The sequence below is a fragment of the Oncorhynchus tshawytscha genome, linkage group LG11 (assembly GCF_018296145.1).
Source record: "Oncorhynchus tshawytscha isolate Ot180627B linkage group LG11, Otsh_v2.0, whole genome shotgun sequence".
Taxonomy (NCBI): domain Eukaryota; kingdom Metazoa; phylum Chordata; class Actinopteri; order Salmoniformes; family Salmonidae; genus Oncorhynchus; species Oncorhynchus tshawytscha.
This window is the reverse complement of record NC_056439.1, coordinates 52,439,848-52,460,838: the sequence shown is the minus strand read 5'-3', so window position 1 is coordinate 52,460,838 and position 20,991 is coordinate 52,439,848. Positions and strand designations below refer to the sequence as shown.

Below are 20,991 nucleotides of genomic sequence, written 5' to 3'. Positions count from 1 at the left end.
GTTATGTTGTTGTGACATTATGAGGGATAGTAAGGTGTGTGGTGTGTTGTTGTGACATTATGAGGAGATAGCAATGTGTGTGTTGTGTTGTTGTGACATTATGAGGGATAGCAATGTGTGTTGTGTTGTTGTGACATTACGAGGGATAGCATTGTGTGTGTTGTGTTGTTGTGACATTATGAGGGATAGCAATGTGTGTGTTTTGTGTTGTTGTGACATTACGAGGGATAGAAATGTGTGTGTGTTGTGTTGTTGTGACATTACGAGAGATAGCAATGTGTGTGTTGTGTTGTTGTGACATTACGAGGGATAGCAATGTGTGTGTTGTGTTGTTGTGAACATCTTAACTGTAATTCAATCAAATCCTGAAAGATGTTCCGGTACCATGGGTTGATTGGTAGGCACGCTATAACCGTGGACAAACACATTGACAGGTACCAAATGGCGCCCTATTTCCTATGTAGTGCACTGCTTTTGACCAGGGCCATACTGTATATTAATTTAGTAGTGCACTAAATAGGGAATAGGGTGCCATGTGGGATGGACATGTCTTCTCTATCTTACAGACAGTAGATCTCTGTCAACCGTTCAACTGTATAGCAGCTTTGATTGAATTCCATCCAGGTTGGTCATGACACCTATGTTGTGATAAGACACGGCCAATAGGACGCTCCGGACAGCTTGCATAGACGTTCACATCAATCCTCATTGTCATATTAAACGTTTCCATGGATACCAGCTCAGGTCAAGTCTGAGTGAATCAAAGTGTCAAAAAAAAAAAGCACAAGAGTGAATATCAATCAAGCCTCTCCCTCATCAGTCAGGTTAACTTTACAGTCAATAACCAAGCCTCTCCCTCACCAGTCAGGTTAACTTTACAGTCAATAACCAAGCCTCTCCCTCACCAGTCAGGTTAACTTTACAGTCAATAACCAAGCCTCTCTCTCACCAGTCATTAACCAAGCCTCTCTCTCACCAGTCAGGTTAACTTTACAGTCATTAACCAAACCTCTCTCTCACCAGTCAGGTTAACTTTACAGTCAATAACCAAGCCTCTCTCTGACCAGTCAGGTTAACTTTACAGTCAATAACCAAGCCTCTCTCATCAGTCAGGTTAACTTTACAGGCATTAACCAAGCCTCTCTCTCACCAGTCAGGTTAACTTTACAGTCAATAACCAAGCCTCTCTCTCACCAGTCAGGTTAACTTTACAGTCAATAACCAAGCCTCTCTCATCAGTCAGGTTAACTTTACAGGCATTAACCAAGCCTCTCTCTCACCAGTCAGGTTAACTTTACAGTCAATAACCAAGCCTCTCTCATCAGTCAGGTTAACTTTACAGGCATTAACCAAGCCTCTCTCTCACCAGTCAGGTTAACTTTACAGTCATTAACCAAGCCTCTCTCTCACCAGTCAGGTTAACTTTACAGTCAATAACCAAGCCTCTCTCTCACCAGTCAGGTTAACTTTACAGTCAATAACCAAGCCTCTCTCTCACCAGTCAGGTTAACTTTACAGTCAATAACCAAGCCTCTCTCTCACCAGTCAGGTTAACTTTACAGTCAATAACCAAGCCTCTCCCTCACCAGTCAGGTTAACTTTACAGTCATTAACCAAGCCTCTCTCTCACCAGTCAGGTTAACTTCATAGTCCTCTACAGTATAGTGCCCTACTGTTGACCAGAGTCCTTTACAGTATAGTGCCCTACTGTTGACCAGAGTCCTATACAGTATAGTGCCCTACTGTTGACCAGAGTCCTATACAGTATAGTGCCCTACTGTTGACCAGAGTCCTCTACAGTATAGTGCCCTACTGTTGACCAGAGTCCTCTACAGTATAGTGCCCTACTGTTTACTGTTGACCACAGTCCTCTACAGTATAGTGCCCTACTGTTGACCAGAGTCCTATACAGTATAGTGCCCTACTGTTGACCAGAGTCCTATACAGTATAGTGCCCTACTGTTGACCAGAGTCCTATACAGTATAGTGCCCTACTGTTGACCAGAGTCCTATACAGTATAGTGCCCTACTGTTGACCAGAGTCCTCTACAGTATAGTGCCCTACTGTTGACCAGAGTCCTCTACAGTATAGTGCCCTACTGTTGACCAGAGTCCTTTACAGTATAGTGCCCTACTGTTGACCAGTCCTATACAGTATAGTGCCCTACTGTTGACTGTTGACCAGAGTCCTATACAGTATAGTGCCCTACTGTTGACCACAGTCCTATACAGTATAGTGCCCTACTGTTGACTGTTGACCAGAGTCCTATACAGTATAGTGCCCTACTGTTGACCACAGTCCTATACAGTATAGTGCCCTACTGTTGAGTCCTATACAGTATAGTGCCCTACTGTTGACCAGAGTCCTATACAGTATAGTGCCCTACTGTTGACCAGAGTCCTATACAGTATAGTGCCCTACTGTTGAGTCCTATACAGTATAGTGCCCTACTGTTGACCACAGTCCTATACAGTATAGTGCCCTACTGTTGAGTCCTATACAGTATAGTGCCCTACTGTTGACCAGAGTCCTCTACAGTATAGTGCCCTACTGTTGACCAGTCCTCTACAGTATAGTGCCCTACTGTTGACCAGAGTCCTCTACAGTATAGTGCCCTACTGTTGACCAGAGTCCTCTACAGTATAGTGCCCTACTGTTGACCAGAGTCCTCTACAGTATAGTGCCCTACTGTTGACCAGAGTCCTCTACAGTATAGTGCCCTACTGTTGACCAGAGTCCTTTACAGTATAGTGCCCTACTGTTGACTGTTGACCAGAGTCCTCTACAGTATAGTGCCCTACTGTTGACTGTTGACCAGAGTCCTATACAGTATAGTGCCCTACTGTTGACCAGAGTCCTCTACAGTATAGTGCCCTACTGTTGACCAGAGTCCTCTACAGTATAGTGCCCTACTGTTGACCAGAGACCTATACAGTATAGTGCCCTACTGTTGACCAGAGAGCTAAGGGCCCAGCTACAGTGAGATGGACATGGTAGGAAAATGTCAATTCATGGGATTGTTTTTTAATTTTTTATCAGTAGCACAATGAATGAATAACGTCTATATTAAATCTATATTCAAGTTTTTGTTAAATATATTATTAATGTCTATTTGATATCCTAGGACATCAGTAGAGATCATTCACACCTGTCTTTTAAAAAATATTTATAAAATCATATCACAATGTGAAATAAAAGTTTATTTCAATGTTACCATACATACCGTTACATCAATGCTGATTCAAATGAGAAACAACTTAAGATTTTGTTACAAATATGGTGATTTATAATAAATATGGTGATTTTTAATAAATATAGTGATTCATAATAAATATTCAAACAAAACAAATCCCCCTCCTCTGACCTGCACGATGAGATTACACACACACACAAAAAAAACATACACTTTTGAGAAATGTGATCTTGAATGTCTAATATGTTCATTCAGCAAAATCCAGTGTAATCTGGTGATTACAACACAGGCCTAAATACAAAGTGTTATGTTTGCATGTTATGGGTATGCTTGTCATCGGCAAGGACAAGGGAGTTTTTTAGGATAAAAAAAAAAACAGAATAGAGTTAAGCACAGGCAAAATCCCTTAGATAGTTATGCAATAGTTGTGTATTATGGAGGCCTGTCTGTTGTCCTGCAAAGAACCAATAGGTGACACGGTCTCAGAAAACCCATCCTGCACCTTGCACTTTAGACGTGAATATTTAACCCATTACAATTATTTTTTTTAAATATAAAGACGATCCATTAAAACGCGTTCTAATCGCCTTTTGCATTAGTGATAATGACAGCATTGTGGTGTAAAACAACAAACTGTGTGGCCCAACTACGTCTAAAACCCACCCCTTAGTGATCTGACTTTTAAAATGACAATGTTTCACTTCCTGCACCTGTACAGTATCTGGTAATTGTAGTTTAAAAAAAAAAAGATTTGTAGTTTGAAGACGAAGTAAGCTCTACAGAACAGCACGATGAGTGAAAGAGATACAGGGGTATGTATGTACACGGTAGTCATTTAGCAGACACTCTTATCCACAGAGACTTACAGTAGAGTGCACACATATTTATACTGCTGTTGCAAGCACCATTCTCTACCAACTGAGCCTCGCAGGACCCACACATCACAACTCTTTTCACGCGCTTTTCACGCGACAAAATAATAATTACAACCAAACTAACAAAATGATCCACCATCAAAGAAACAAGACAGGCATCATGATAAATATATTGTTTGAGTGTATTTTGACCAAGGTAGGGCTCATTTCCATTTCAATTCCAGTCAATTCAGGTACACTGAAATTCAAATTCCCATTATCTTCAATGCTTTTTAATGAGGAATCTGTTTTACATTCTGAATTGACTGGAATGGAATTGGAATTGACCCCAACCCTGATTGAAATGGAATTGACCCCAAATCTGATTGAAATGGAATTGACCCCAACCCTGATTGAAATGGAATTGAGCCTAACCCAGATAGAAATGGAATTGACCCCAACCCTGATTGAAATGGAATTGAGCCTAAACTTGGTAGAAATGGAATTGAGCCTAACCCTATATTGAAATGGAATTGAGCCTAACCCGGATAGAAATGGAATTGAGCCTAACTCTGATTGAAATGGAATTGACCCAACCCTGATTGAAATGGAGTTGACCCCAAACCTAATTGAAATGGTATTGACCCCAACCCTGATTGAAATGGAATTGACCCCAACCCTGATTGAAATGGAATTGAGCCTAACTCGGATAGAAATGGAATTGAGCCTAAACTTGGTAGAAATGGAATTGAGCCTAACCCTGATTGAAATGGAATTGAGCCTAACCCTGGTAGAAATGGAATTGAGCCTAACCCTGGTAGAAATGGAATTGAGCCTAACCCTGATTGAAATGGAATTGAGCCTAACCCTGGTAGAAATGGAATTGAGCCTAACCCTGGTAGAAATGGAATTGAGCCTAACCTTGGTGTAGATAAGATAAGTTCTTTAAAAAAAATGGGTGTATATCATTCTATTTGTGGTCACTTGATAACATAACTCTTCTTGTTTTCTATAAGACTCTCAGGAGGGGAAGAATGGATCTGATAATGAAACACAGACCTATGTTGACATGCCTGTAGCCACACACACGTTAATGTGCTTGTTTGTCATTTATTTATGTTACTTAACTAGGCAAGCCAGTTAAGAACACATTCTTATTTACAATGACGGCCTACCCCGGCAAAACCCTAACCCGGACGACACAGGGACAATTGTACGCCGCCTTATGGGACTCCCAATCAGGGCCGGTTGTGATACAGCCTAGAATTGAACCAGGGTCTGCAGTGACGCTTCTAGCACTAGACACTTCTGCAGTAGACCGCTGCGCCACTCAGGAGCCCAACCTGATGTGCAATACAGTATGACTGTAGTAAAGGCACTGGCCTGATGTCTCATGACAGAGATGGAAAATACATATAAATGGAGGCTTTATGAAGAGTGGACCAGAACAGACCAAACCTGACCAAACCAGACCAGACCAAACCAGACCAAACCTGACCAGAACAGACCAAACCTGACCAAACCAGACCAAACCAGACCAGAACAGACCAAACCTGACCAAACCAAACCAAACCAAACCAGACCAGAACAGACCAAACCTGACCAAACCAAACCAGAACAGACCAAACCTGACCAAACCAAACCAGACCAGACCAAACCAGACCAAACCAGAACAGACCAAACCTGACCAAACCAAACCAGACCAGACCAAACCAGACCAGACCAGACCAAACCTGACCAGACCAAACCAGACCAAACCAGAACAGACCAAACCTGACCAAACCAAACCAGAACAGACCAAACCTGACCAAACCAAACCAGACCAGACCAAACCAGAACAGACCAAACCAGACCAACCCAGACCAAACCAAACCAGACCAAACCAGACCAAACCAAACCAGACCAGACCAAACCAGACCAAACCAGACCAGACCAAACCAGACCAAACCAGAACAGACCAAACCTGACCAAACCAAACCAGACCAGAAAAAAACAGACCAAACCAAACCAGGCCAGACCAAACCTGACCAAACCAAACCAGACCAGACCAAACCAGACCAAACCAGAACAGACCAAACCTGACCAAACCAAACCAGAACAGACCAAACCTGACCAAACCAAACCAGACCAGACCAAACCAGAACAGACCAAACCAGACCAAACCAGACCAAACCAAACCAGACCAAACCAGACCAGACCAAACCAGACCAAACCAAACCAGACCAGACCAAACCAGACCAAACCAAACCAGACCAAACCAGACCAAACCAGACCAAACCAAACCAGACCAAACCAAACCAGACCAGACCAAACCAGACCAGACCAAACCAGACCAAACCAAACCAGACCAAACCAGACCAAACCAAACCAGACCAGACCAAACCAGACCAAACCAAACCAGACCAAACCAGACCAGAACAAACCAGAACAGACCAAACCTGACCAAACCAAACCAGACCAGACCAAACCAGACCAGAACAAACCAGAACAAACCAAACCAGACCAAACCAAACCAGACCAGACCAAACCTGACCAAACCAAACCAGACCAGACCAAACCTGACCAAACCAAACCAGAACAGACCAAACCTGACCAAACCAAACCAGAACAGACCAAACCTGACCAGACCAAACCAGAACAAACCAAACCAGACCAAACCAGACCAAACCTGACCAGACCAAACCAGACCAGACCAAACCAAACCAAACCAAACCAGACCAAACCAGACCAAACCAGAACAAACCAAACCAGACCAGACCAAACCTGACCAAACCAAACCAGAACAGACCAAACCTGACCAGACCAAACCAGACCAAACCAGAACAAACCAGACCAGAGCAAACCTGACCAAATCAAACCTGACCAAACCAAACCAGACCAAACCAGACCAAACCAAACCAAACCAGACCAGACCAAACCAGAACAAACCACATCAGACCAAAGCAGACCAAACCAGACCAAAACAGTCCAAAACAGAGCAGACCAAACCAGAGCAGTCCAAACCAGACCAAACCAGACCAGACCAAACCAGAGCAGTACAAACCAGACCAAACCAGATCAGTCCAGACCAAACCAGAGTAGTCCAAACCAGACCAGAGCAGTCCAAACCAGATCAGTCCAAACCAGAGCAGTCCAAACCAGACCAGAGCAGTCCAAACCAGAGCAGTCCAAACCAGACAAAACCAGAGAAAAACAAACTTGACCAAACCAGAGCCATCCAAACCAGACCAAACCAGAGCAGTCCAGACCAAACCAGAGCAGTCCAGACCAAACCAGAGCAGTCCAAATCAGACCAGACCAAACCAGAGCATTTCAAACCAGACCAGACCTAACCAGAGCAGACCAAACCAGACCAGACCAGATCAGTCCAAGAGACAACCACATCACAGGGACTGGAGTTTGAGATTGCCAATTGAGATTGATACTCTGGCACCACCTGGTGGTACCAGAGTATCACTGCAACTTCCTGGTCGCCCTCTGATGACCTCATCGTGTTCCTAGGGTGTATTCAAAGAGAGCCATCAACTCCTCCATGGCTTGTTGGCCAATGAATGGGGTTTTAGAACAAACGCATAAAATAAGGTCTGTGGTAAACACCGGCTTATAGAAGATCTGATATGTTTTGATAATCTTTATCAGCTAATGTCACTTTGTGTGAATTTTGAAGCCAATACAGAATGCACATAGAGGCCTCATAATTCATAAAGGTCAAGTTAACTGACTGATATTATATTACCGAACAAAATGTATAAGATCTCCTAAGCCTGTGTTAAACCTCAGACATTATTTTTTTAAACATTATTTTAGCAGTTTTATGACAAAACCATATTCTTTCCCTCGTTAATTTTCCCGAACGAACCAGAGGTGACTCATTTCCGTTTTCAGGACTACAAGCCGGCGATCTCTATCAGTTGCAGTCGTTAGCAAACGAAAAAAACGTTTTGCAACGAAAACGAGAGTCTCTATTGGACAGATTCAGGTAGGTCCTTCCCAGTTTTTTGGTTCCTTTGGTTTGTAGTGAATACACCCCATGGTATTGTAGTTGTACCTCTCTGCTCTTTTGGTTCTCTACACAGATTTAAAATGACCAACAATGACTGACTTATATAATAGACTACTGTATATATGGTATATTTATAGATCTATAGATATATAAAGAAAACAACATCTGGTTGTTGGGAGCTTGAAATCAGTATACATGAGTTTTTAATGTCATAAAACCAAATCACCAGCTGTGTTACAGTAGAACCCACTACACACATCTCCAGTGCCCCATACATCTCTCTCTCTCTCTCTCTCTCCCTCCCTCCATCTCAGCTCTCTCTCTCTCTCTGTCTCAGCTCTCTCTCTTCTCCCTTCTCCTCTCTCTCTCTCCCTCTCACTCTGTCGGTGTCTCAGCTCTCTCTCTCTCCCTCTTTCTCTCTCTCTCTCTCTCTCTCTCTCTCTCTCTCTCTCCCTCCCTCCATCTCAGCTCCCCCCCTCTCTCTCTCTCTCTCGGTGTCTCAGCTCTCTCTCTCTCTCCCTTCTCCTCTCTCTCTCTCTGTCTCAGCTCTCTCTCTTCTCTCCCTTCTCCTCTCTCTCTCTCTCTCCCTCTCTCTCTCTGTGTCTCAGCTCTCTCTCTCTGAGCTCTCTCTCTTTCTCTCTCTCTCTCTCTCTCTCTGAGCCAGTGGGATGTAACCTACTGTAGATTGTGAGTTACCAGGCACACTAAGCATAACAGCCTTCAATACACCCAACCAACATTCCTGTACCGGCTGCTCTCTAACCCCCTCTATACCAGCGGGCATTCTATTTAACACATATATCCCTTTGAATATGTAACAAACACTAACGTATATTTACTCTGATTAAGTATCACATGAATGGAAGGAGACACGAGTCAGGCCATCTCATCTCAACCCTCTCAGACCATGCATGTAGTGAGCTACAGAGGATGACACGTGTTCCTAGTCTTACAGTTCAATATTGGCATTTTTTTAGCATATTTTTTTTTTTACAGAAGAAGTCTCAATAAATAGATGTATATTAGCAAAGTGCATCATGGGAAGACCAGTAGAAAAATACCTGTAAATTATCAATCTGTCACAGTTCTCTGCAGAAACACAATTTTTGAGGGGTTTTTGGAAAACTTTGTAAGAGCAAGATATTATTGTTATTAATAACAAATAATATAACAATGCCATTTCTTAAATGTTTTAGGGAGATATAATAGATCTTTTAGAAAACATGAAGAAGACATTGGGACGCCTCTAAAATTGAACCCTATTCCCTATATAGTGCAGAGCCAGAACCGTATCGGCCCTGGTCTAAAGTAGTGCACTATATAGTGCAGAGCCAGAACCGTATCGGCCCTGGTCTAAAGTAGTGCACTATATAGTGCAGAGCCAGAACCGTATCGGCCCTGGTCTAAAGTAGTGCACTATATAGTGCAGAGCCAGAACCGTATCGGCCCTGGTCTAAAGTAGTGCACTATATAGTGAATAGGGTACCATTTGCGACACAGGCATCCTTTTCCCAGTATACGACCCCCCCCCCCCATACCAAGCCACAGTAGTCCCTGTAGGAGCTGAAGTCCCTGTAGGACTGAAGAAGCTGAATGTGACCACATTGAAATAAATAGTCAAAATATACAGAATATATGGAAATATACAGACAGATGTACTGAAGTAATGTTCAGGGCACTCTGATAATGTTATCCTTCAATGTCTTCCTCATCTTCTTCCACTCCTCCTCCTCCTCTTGCTCCTCCTCCTCCTCCTGTCTTTAGTTTGATAGTTGATCTGTCTGTACTTGTTCTCTGTTGTTCCTCCTCCTCCTCCTCCACGGGCGCTTCCTGTTTTAGTTTCTTGCCTCTGACAACTCTGCTGTTTCTTGCCTCTTATTCGTTCCTTAATAAGAAACTAAGCAAATAAAATACTACTAAATACTATGACCATTCAATTGTCATTCATCATCAACAATATCTGTTCCATTAGTTATATAACATGTTTTGTTCTCCTTAAAGATCTAGAAAATAGTATCTTTAATTTCCTCTTTTTTTTGTTAAAAAAAGAAAAGTGTTTTGGTTTTATCCCCCAAAATACTTAGTTTAGAAAAGGTTGTTCTCATCAAGGTGTTGAGAAAAATATAGACTTCTTCTGATAGCTCAGATCTCATCAGCTTATTGTCTCTTCTAGTGGAATACAGACCAGACCAGATGAGACACCCTCTGGTGTACTTACCCCGGTATAGAGGTACCCTAACCCCAGCTGTAAGCACACCCATGTGGGTAGCACACCGGCTCTCCCTGTCTTAACAGACATCTCCTTCAGAGGAGATGGACTGATTATGTCTGGGGGTCCTTAGAGTGGGGTTGAGGGAAGGTGGAGGGGCGGAGGAGAGGGGAGCCACCACTCCCTTTACCTCATGCTGTTCTCCTCTCATCCCTTCATACCAACATCATTCCAATATCCACACTGAGAATCCTATTTTTACTCTCCATTAAGTTATACCTTGAACCTCCTGTAAGGAGGCTCTAGAAGTGTCCCAGAAGTATTCTAGAAGTGTCCCAGAAGTATTCTAGAAGTGTCTCAGAAGAATTCTAGAAGTGTCTCAGAAGAATTCTAGAAGTGCCTCAGAAAAATTCTAGAAGTGTCTCAGAAGTGTTCTAGAAGTGTCTCAGAGGTGTTCTAGAAGTGTTCCAGGAGGTTCTAGAAGCCCTCTATATGACAGTAGGCCTCCATGCTGGAGAAGAGGATGTAGAGGAACCAGAGACTGAAGAAGAAGGCTGAGGTGGCCAGTCTGTGGCCGCGTGGCCCACCCAGCTCCCCCCCGATGTGAGCTCGGCGGCGGTACAGCAGCACGGAGACCCCCAGGAAGGCGAAGATGGTGTAGAGGGTGACGGAGAAGGCCAGCGAGCCGGCCTCCACCACAAACTGCTTGCCCTGCATGTGCCAGTAGATGGCGGCTATCGACCACGCCACCCCGATGCCCAGGAACACGTTGACCGCGTTGCTGCCCGTCACATTACCGATGGAGGCGTCTGCATATGTGTCCTGCATCGCCGCTACCTTACTGGCAAATGTGTCTGGAGAGAGAGAGAGAGAGAGAGGGAAATAGAGAGAAAGAGAGAGAGAGAGAGAGAGAGAGAGAGAGGGAAATAGAGAGAAATAGAGAGAGAGAGAGGGAAATAGAGAGAAATAGAGAGAGAGAGAGAGAGAGAGAGAGAGAGAGAGAGAGAGAGAGGGAATTAGAGAGAAAGAGAGAGAGAGAGTGAGAGAGAGAGAGAGAGAGAGAGAGAGAGAGAGAGAGAGAGAGAGGGGAAAGGGAGGGAGAGAGGGAAATAGAGAGAGAGAGAGAGAGAGAGAGAAAGAGGGAAAGAGGGAAAGAGAGGGAGGGAGAGGGAAAGAGAGGGAGGGAGAGAGAGAGAGGGAAAGAGGAAGAGGGAGAGAGAGGGAAAGAGGGAGAGAGAGACATAAAGAGAGTAAAATGGAGAGAGAGAGAGAAAGGTGCAAAATCAAATCAAATTGTATTGGTCACATGGTTAGCAGATGTTATTGTGAGTGTAGTGAAATGCTTCTAGTTCCGACAGTGCAGCAGTATCTAACAGGTAATATCTAACAATTCCACAACAGAACCTAATGCACACATTCTACACAATCTTCTCTATTTAAAGGAATGAGATGAGAATATATAAGTATAAAATATTTGGATGAGCAGTGACAGAGCAGCTAAGATGCAACAGATAGTAAAGGATACAGTATACATTATATACATATGTGATGAGCAATGCGAGATATGTAAACATTCTTAAAGTGGCATTATTAAAGAGACTAGTGTTACATTTATTAAAGTGGCCAATGATATCAAGTCTGTAGGTAGGCAGCAGCCTCTCTGTGCTAGTGATGGCTGTTTAACAATCTGATGGCCTTGAGATAGAGGCTGTTTTTCAGTCTCTGTCCCAGCTTTGATGCACCTGTACTGACCTCGCCTTTTGGATGTTAGCGGGGTGAACAGGCAGTGGCTCGGGTGGTTGTTGTCCTTGATAGTCTTTTTTGCCTTCCTGTGACATCGGGTGTTGTAGGTGTCCTGGAGGGCAGGTAGTTTGCCCCTCAGTGATGCGTTGTGCAGACAGCACCACCCTCTGGAGAGCCCTGCGGTTGTGGCCGGTTCAGTTGCTGTACCAGGCGGTAAGGGTTTTCGGGGACAAGCCACATTTTTCAGCGTCCTGAGGTTGAAGAGGCGCTGTTGCATGGACCATTTCAGTTTGTTGTGATATGTACACCGAACTTTACACCTTCTCCACTGCTGTCCCTTCGATGTGGATTGGGGGTGCTCCCTTTGCTGTTCCCTGAAGTCCACAATCATTTCCTTTGTTTTGTTGATGTTGAGTGAGAGGTTGTTTTCCTGCTCTCACCTCCATCCTGTAGGCCGTCTCGTCGTTGTTGGTAATCAAGGCTACCACTGTTGTGTCGTCTGCATGGCCACACAGTCATGGGTGAACAGGGAGTACAGGAGAGGGCTGAGAACGCACCCTTGTGGGGCCCCGGTGTTGAGGGTCAGCGGAGTGGAGATGTTGTTTCCTACCTTCACCACCTGGGGTCGGTCCGCCAGGAAGTCCAGGGCCCAGTTGCACAGGGTGGGGCCAAGACCCAGGGTCTCGAGCTTGATGACGAGTTTGGAGGGTACTATGGTGTTGAATGATGAGCTGTGGTCAATGAACAGCATTCTTACATAGGTATTCCTCTTGTCCAGATGGGATAGGGCAGTGTGTAGTGTGATGGCGATTGCATCGTCTGTGGACCTATTAGGGCGGTAAGCAAATTGGAGTGGGTCTAGGGTGTCAGGTAGGGTGGAGGTGATATGATTCTTGACTAGTCTCTCAAAGCACTTCATGATGACAGAAGTGAGTGCTACGGGGCAATAGTCGTTTAGCTCAATTACCTTAGCTTTCTTGGGTATAGGAACAATGGTGGCCATCTTGAAGCATGTGGGGACAGCAGACTGGGATAGGGAGAGATTGAATATGTCCATAAACACACCAGCCAGCTGGTCTGCGCATGCTCCAAGGATGAAGTTAGGGATGCCGTCTGGGAAGGCAGCCTTGCGAGGATTAACACGTTTAAATCTTTTACTCACTTTGGCCACGGAGAAGGAGAGCCCACAGACTTTGGCAGTGGGCCCTGTCAGTGACACTGTATTGTCCTCAAAGCGAGCAAAGAAGTTGTTTAATTTGTCTGGGAGCAAGACGTCGATGTCCGCGACGGGGCTGGTTTTCTTTTTGTAATCCGTGATTGACTGTAGACCCTGCCACATACCTCTTGTGTCTGAGCCGTTGAATTGCGACTCCACTTTGTCTCCATACTGACGCTTTGCTTGTTTGATTGCCTTACGGAGGGAATATACTGTATGTATTCGGTCATGTTTCCAGTTAGCTTGCCATGATTAAATGGGGTGGTACATGCTCACTGCACAGTTTGAAGCGAAGCTGCCATCTCCATTGGCGCGATCTTGCATTATACTAAAATTATGTGTCTTGTGATTTATATTTTACGACTGAATCATTTAAAAATAATTTCAAAGGTAGCAGTGAAAAAGATAGAAAGACGCTTTAAATGTTGTATGACTTTACACACACACAACCCCTTCGAACCCTATCCCTACACCTTCTACCCTACACCTTCTACCCTACACCTTCTACCCTACACCTTCTACCCTACACCTTCTACCCTACACCTTCTACCCTACACCTTCTACCCTACACCTTCTATCCTACACCTTCTACCCTACACCTTCTATCCCTACACCTTCTACCCTACACCTTCTACCCTACACCTTCTATCGCTACACCTTCTATCCCTACACCTTCTACCCTACACCTTCTATCCCTACACCTTCTACCCTACACCTTCTATCCCTACACCTTCTATCCCTACACCTTCTACCCTACACCTTCTACCCTACACCTTCTATCCCTACACCTTCTATCCCTACACCTTCTATCCCTACACCTTCTATCCCTACACCTTCTATCCCTACACCTTCTATCCCTACACCTTCTACCCTACACCTTCTATCCCTACACCTTCTACCCTACACCTTCTATCCCTACACCTTCTATCCCTACACCTTCTACCCTACACCTTCTACCCTACACCTTCTATCCCTACACCTTCTATCCCTACACCTTCTATCCCTACACCTTCTACCCTACACCTTCTACCCTACACCTTCTATCCCTACACCTTCTATCCCTACACCTTCTATCCCTACACCTTCTACCCTACACCTTCTATCCCTACACCTTCTACCCTACACCTTCTATCCCTACACCTTCTATCCCTACACCTTCTACCCTACACCTTCTACCCTACACCTTCTATCCCTACACCTTCTACCCTACACCTTCTATCCCTACACCTTCTATCCCTACACCTTCTACCCTACACCTTCTATCCCTACACCTTCTACCCTACACCTTCTACCCTACACCTTCTACCCTACACCTTCTATCCCTACACCTTCTACCCTACACCTTCTACCCTACACCTTCTATCCCTACACCTTCTACCCTACACCTTCTACCCTACACCTTCTACCCTACACCTTCTACCCTACACCTTCTATCCTACACCTTCTACCCTACACCTTCTACCCTACACCTTCTATCCCTACACCTTCTACCCTACACCTTCTACCCTACACCTTCTACCCTACACCTTATACCCTACACCTTCTACCCTACACCTTCTACCCTACACCTTCTACCCTACACCTTCTACCCTACACCTTCTATCCCTACACCTTCTACCCTACACCTTCTACCCTACACCTTCTACCCTACACCTTCTACCCTACACCTTCTACCTCTACACCTTCTACCCTACACCTTCTACCCTACACCTTCTACCTCTACACCTTCTACCTCTACACCTTCTACCCTACACCTTCTATCCCTACACCTTCTACCCTACACCTTCTACCCTACACCTTCTACCCTACACCTTCTACCCTACACCTTCTATCCCTACACCTTCTACCCTACACCTTCTACCCTACACCTTCTACCCTACACCTTCTATCCCTACACCTTCTACCCTACACCTTCTACCCTACACCTTCTATCCTACACCTTCTACCCTACACCTTCTATCCCTACACCTTCTACCCTACACCTTCTACCCTACACCTTCTATCCCTACACCTTCTATCCCTACACCTTCTATCCCTACACCTTCTACCTCTACACCTTCTACCCTACACCTTCTACCCTACACCTTCTATCCCTACACCTTTTATCCCTACACCTTCTATCCCTACACCTTCTATCCTACACCTTCTACCCTACACCTTCTATCCCTACACCTTCTACCCTACACCTTCTACCCTACACCTTCTATCGCTACACCTTCTATCCCTACACCTTCTATCCCTACACCTTCTACCTCTACACCTTCTACCCTACACCTTCTACCCTACACCTTCTATCCCTACACCTTCTACCCTACACCTTCTACCCTACACCTTCTATCCCTACACCTTCTACCCTACACCTTCTACCCTACACCTTCTATCCCTACACCTTCTACCCTACACCTTCTATCCCTACACCTTCTACCCTACACCTTCTATCCCTACACCTTCTATCCCTACACCTTCTATCCCTACACCTTCTATCCCTACACCTTCTACCCTACACCTTCTACCCTACACCTTCTACCCTACACCTTCTACCCTACACCTTCTATCCCTACACCTTCTACCCTACACCTTCTATCCCTACACCTTCTATCCCTACACCTTCTACCCTACACCTTCTACCCTACACCTTCTACCCTACACCTTCTACCCTACACCTTCTACCCTACACCTTCTATCCCTACACCTTCTACCCTACACCTTCTACCCTACACCTTCTACCCTACACCTTCTATCCCTACACATTCTACCTCTACACCTTCTACGCTACACCTTCTACCCTACACCTTCTATCCCTACACCTTCTACCCTACACCTTCTACCCTACACCTTCTACCCTACACCTTCTACCCTACACCTTCTATCCCTACACCTTCTACCCTACACCTTCTATCCCTACACCTTCTATCCCTACACCTTCTACCTCTACACCTTCTACCTCTACAACTTCTATCCCTACACCTTCTATCCCTACACCTTCTACCCTACACCTTCTACCTCTACACCTTCTATCCCTACACCTTCTACCCTACACCTTCTACCTCTACACCTTCTACCCTACACCTTCTATCCCTACACCTTCTACCCTACACCTTCTACCCTACACCTTCTACCTCTACACCTTCTACCTCTACACCTTCTACCCTACACCTTCTATCCCTACACCTTCTACCTCTACACCTTCTACCTCTACACCTTCTACCCTACACCTTCTACCCTACACCTTCTACCCTACACCTTCTATCCCTACACCTTCTACCCTACACATTCTACCCTACACCTTCTATCCCTACACCTTCTACCCTACACCTTCTACCCTACACCTTCTACCCTACACCTTCTACCCTATACCTTCTATCCCTACACCTTCTACCCTACACCTTCTACCCTACACCTTCTACCCTATACCTTCTATCCCTATACCTTCTACCCTACACCTTCTATCCCTACACCTTCTACCCTGCACCTTCTATCCCTACACCTTCTACCCTACACCTTCTACCCTACACCTTCTACCATATACCTTCTACCCTACACCTTCTACCCTACACCTTCTACCATATACCTTCTACCCTACACCTTCTATCCCTACAACTTCTACCCTACACATTCTACCCTACACCTTCTATCCCTACACCTTCTACCCTACACCTTCTACCCTACACCTTCTATCCCTACACCTTCTACCCTACACCTTCTATCCCTACACCTTCTATCCCTACACCTTCTACCCTACACCTTCTACCCTACACCTTCTACCCTACACCTTCTATCCCTACACCTTCTACCCTACACCTTCTATCCCTACACCTTCTATCCCTACACCTTCTATCCCTACACCTTCTACCCTACACCTTCTATCCCTACACCTTCTACCCTACACCTTCTACCTCTACACCTTCTACCTCTACACCTTCTACCCTACACCTTCTATCCCTACACCTTCTACCCTACACCTTCTACCCTACACCTTCTACCCTACACCTTCTACCTCTACACCTTCTACCTCTACACCTTCTACCCTACACCTTCTACCCTACACCTTCTATCCCTACACCTTCTACCTCTACACCTTCTACCTCTACACCTTCTACCCTACACCTTCTACCCTACACCTTCTATCCCTACACCTTCTACCCTACACATTCTACCCTACACCTTCTATCCCTACACCTTCTACCCTACACCTTCTACCCTACACCTTCTACCCTATACCTTCTATCCCTATACCTTCTACCCTACACCTTCTATCCCTACACCTTCTACCCTACACCTTCTATCCCTACACCTTCTACCCTACACCTTCTACCCTACACCTTCTACCATATACCTTCTACCCAACACCTTCTACCCTATACCTTCTACCCTATACCTTCTACCCTATACCTTCTACCCTACACCTTCTACCCTACACCTTCTACCCTACACCTTCTACCCTATATCTTCTACCTCTACACCTTCTACCCTACACCTTCTACCTCTACACCTTCTACCCTACACCTTCTACCCTACACCTTCTACCCTACACCTTCTACCCTACACCTTCTACCCTACACCTTCTACCCTACACCTTCTACCCTATACCTTCTACCCTACACCTTCTACCCTATACCTTCTACCCTACACCTTCTACCCTACACCTTTTACCCTATACCTTCTACACTATACCTTCTACACTATACCTTCTACCCTACACCTTCTACCCTATATCTTCTACCCTGCACCTTCTACCCTACAACTTCTGCCCTACACCTTCTACCCTACACCTTCTACCCTATACCTTCTACACTATACCTTCTACACTATACATTCTACCTCTACACCTTCTACCCTATATCTTCTCCCCTGCACCTTCTACCCTACAACTTCTACCCTACACCTTCTACCCTACACCTTCTACCCTATACCTTCTACCTCTACACCTTCTACCCTACACCTTCTACGCTACACCTTCTACCCTATATCTTCTACCTCTACACCTTCTACCCTACACCTCTACCCTACACCTTCTACCCTACACCTTCAACCTCTACACCTTCTACCCTACACCTTCTACCCTATACCTTCTAACCCTATCCCTACACCTTCTACCCTACACCTTCTACCCTATACCTTTTAACCCTATCCCTACACCTTCTACCCTATACCTTCTAACCCTATCCCTACACCTTCTACCCTACACCTTCTACCCTATACCTTCTATCCCTATACCTTCTACCCTACACCTTCTATCCCTACACCTTCTACCCTACACCTTCTATCCCTACACCTTCTACCCTACACCTTCTACCCTACACCTTCTACCATATACCTTCTACCCTACACCTTCTACCCTACACCTTCTACCCTACGCCTTCTACCATATACCTTCTACCCTACACCTTCTACCCCTACAACTTCTACCCTACACATTCTACCCTACACCTTCTACCATACACCTTCTACCCTATATCTTCTACCCTACACCTTCTACCCTACACCTTCTACCTCTACACCTTCTACCCTACACCTTCTACCCTACACCTTCTACCCTGCACCTTCTACCCTACACCTTCTACCCTACACCTTCGACCCTACACCTTCTACCCTATACCTTCTACCTCTACACCTTCTACCCTATATCTTCTACCCTGCACCTTCTACCCTACACCTTCTACCCTACACATTCTACCCTATACCTTCTACACTATACCTTCTACACTATACCTTCTACCTCTACACCTTCTACCCTATATCTTCTACCCTGCACCTTCTACCCTACAACTTCTGCCCTACACCTTCTACCCTACACCTTCTACCCTATACCTTCTACACTATACCTTCTACACTATACATTCTACCTCTACACCTTCTACCCTATATCTTCTACCCTGCACCTTCTACCCTACAACTTCTACCCTACACCTTCTACCCTACACCTTCTACCCTACACCTTCTACCCTATACCTTCTACCTCTACACCTTCTACCCTACACCTTCTACGCTACACCTTCTACCCTATATCTTCTACCTCTACACCTTCTACCCTACACCTTCTACCCTACACCTTCTACCCTACACCTTCTACCTCTACACCTTCTACCCTACACCGTCTACCCTATACCTTCTAACCCTATCCCTACACCTTCTACCCTACACCTTCTACCCTATACCTTTTAACCCTATCCCTACACCTTCTACCCTATACCTTCTAACCCTATCCCTACACCTTCTACCCTACACCTTCTACCCTATACCTTTCTACATCTACACCTTCTACCCTACACCTCCTACCCTACACCTTCTACCCTATACCTTCTACCCTACACCTTCTACCTTACACCTTCTACCCTACACCTTCTACCCTAAACCGTCTAACCTACACCTTCTACCCTACACCTTCTAACCTACACCTTCTACCCTACACCTTTTACCTCTACACCTTCTACCCTACACCTTCTACCCTACACCTTCTACCCTATACCTTCTACCCTACACCTTCTACCCTACACCTTCTACCTCTACACCTTCTACCCTACACCGTCTAACCTACACCTTCTACCCTACACCTTCTACCCTACACCTTCTACCCTATACCTTCTACCCTACACCTTCTACCTCTACACCTTCTACCCTACACCTTCTACCCTACACCTTCTACCCTACACCTTTTACCTCTACACCTTCTACCCTACACCTTCTACCCTACACCTTCTACCCTATACCTTCTACCCTACACCTTCTACCCTACACCTTCTACCTCTACACCTTCTACCCTACACCGTCTAACCTACACCTTCTACCCTACACCTTTTACCCCATACCTTCTACCCCACACCTTCTACCTCTACACCTTCTACCCTACACCTTCTACCCTACACCTTCTACCCTACACCTTCTACCTCTACACCTTCTACCTCTACACCTTCTACCCTACACCTTCTACCCTACACCTTCTATCCCTACACCTTCTAACCCTACACCTTCTACCCTACACCTTCTACCCTACACCTTCTACCCCTACACCTTCTACCCCTACACCTTCTACCCTACACCTTCTACCCTACACCTTCTACCTCTACAGCTTCTACCCTACACCTACACATTCTACCCTACACCTTCTACCCTACACCTTCTACCCTACACCTTCTACACCTACACCGTCTACCCTACACCTTCTACCCCTACACCTACACCTTCTATCCCTACACCTTCTACCCTACACCTTCTACACGTACACCTTCTAACCTACACCTTCTACACCTACACCATCTACCCCACACCTTCTACACCTACACCTTCTACCGCTACACCTACACCTTCTACCCCACACCTTCTACAACTTCTACCCCTACACCTTCTACCCCTACCCCTACACATTCTACCCCTACACCTTCTACCCTACACCTACACCTTCTACCCTACACCTTCTACCCCTACACCTACACCTTCTACCCCTACACCTTCTACACCTTCTACCCTACACCTTCTACACCCACGCCTTCTACCCCTACACCCACACCTTCTACCCTACACCTTCTACCCCTACACCTTCTACCCCTACACCTTCTACCCTACACCTTCTACACCCACACCTTTTACCCCTACACCCACACCTTCTACCCCTACACCTTCTATCCTACACCTTCTACCCCTACACCCACACTTTCTACCCCTACACCCACAATTTCTACCCCTACACCTTCTATCCCTACACCCACACCTTCTACCCTACACCTTCTATCCCTACACCTTCTATCCCTACACCTTCTACCTCTACACCTTCT

At 45.4% G+C, this 20,991-nt stretch overlaps 1 protein-coding gene across 1 annotated transcript in view; it reads right to left on the bottom strand.

Moving 5' to 3' along the window:
- Positions 1-9,583: 9,583 nt before the first annotated feature.
- Positions 9,584-20,991, bottom strand: part of LOC121847770 (sodium/calcium exchanger 3-like) — a 54,043-nt gene continuing 42,635 nt past the window's right edge. Inside the window, exon 6 of the mRNA XM_042330439.1 lies at positions 9,584-11,114. Coding sequence (XP_042186373.1) covers positions 10,738-11,114 — 377 coding nt within the window. The 3' untranslated portion in view covers positions 9,584-10,737. The remainder of the gene's footprint in view (positions 11,115-20,991) is intronic.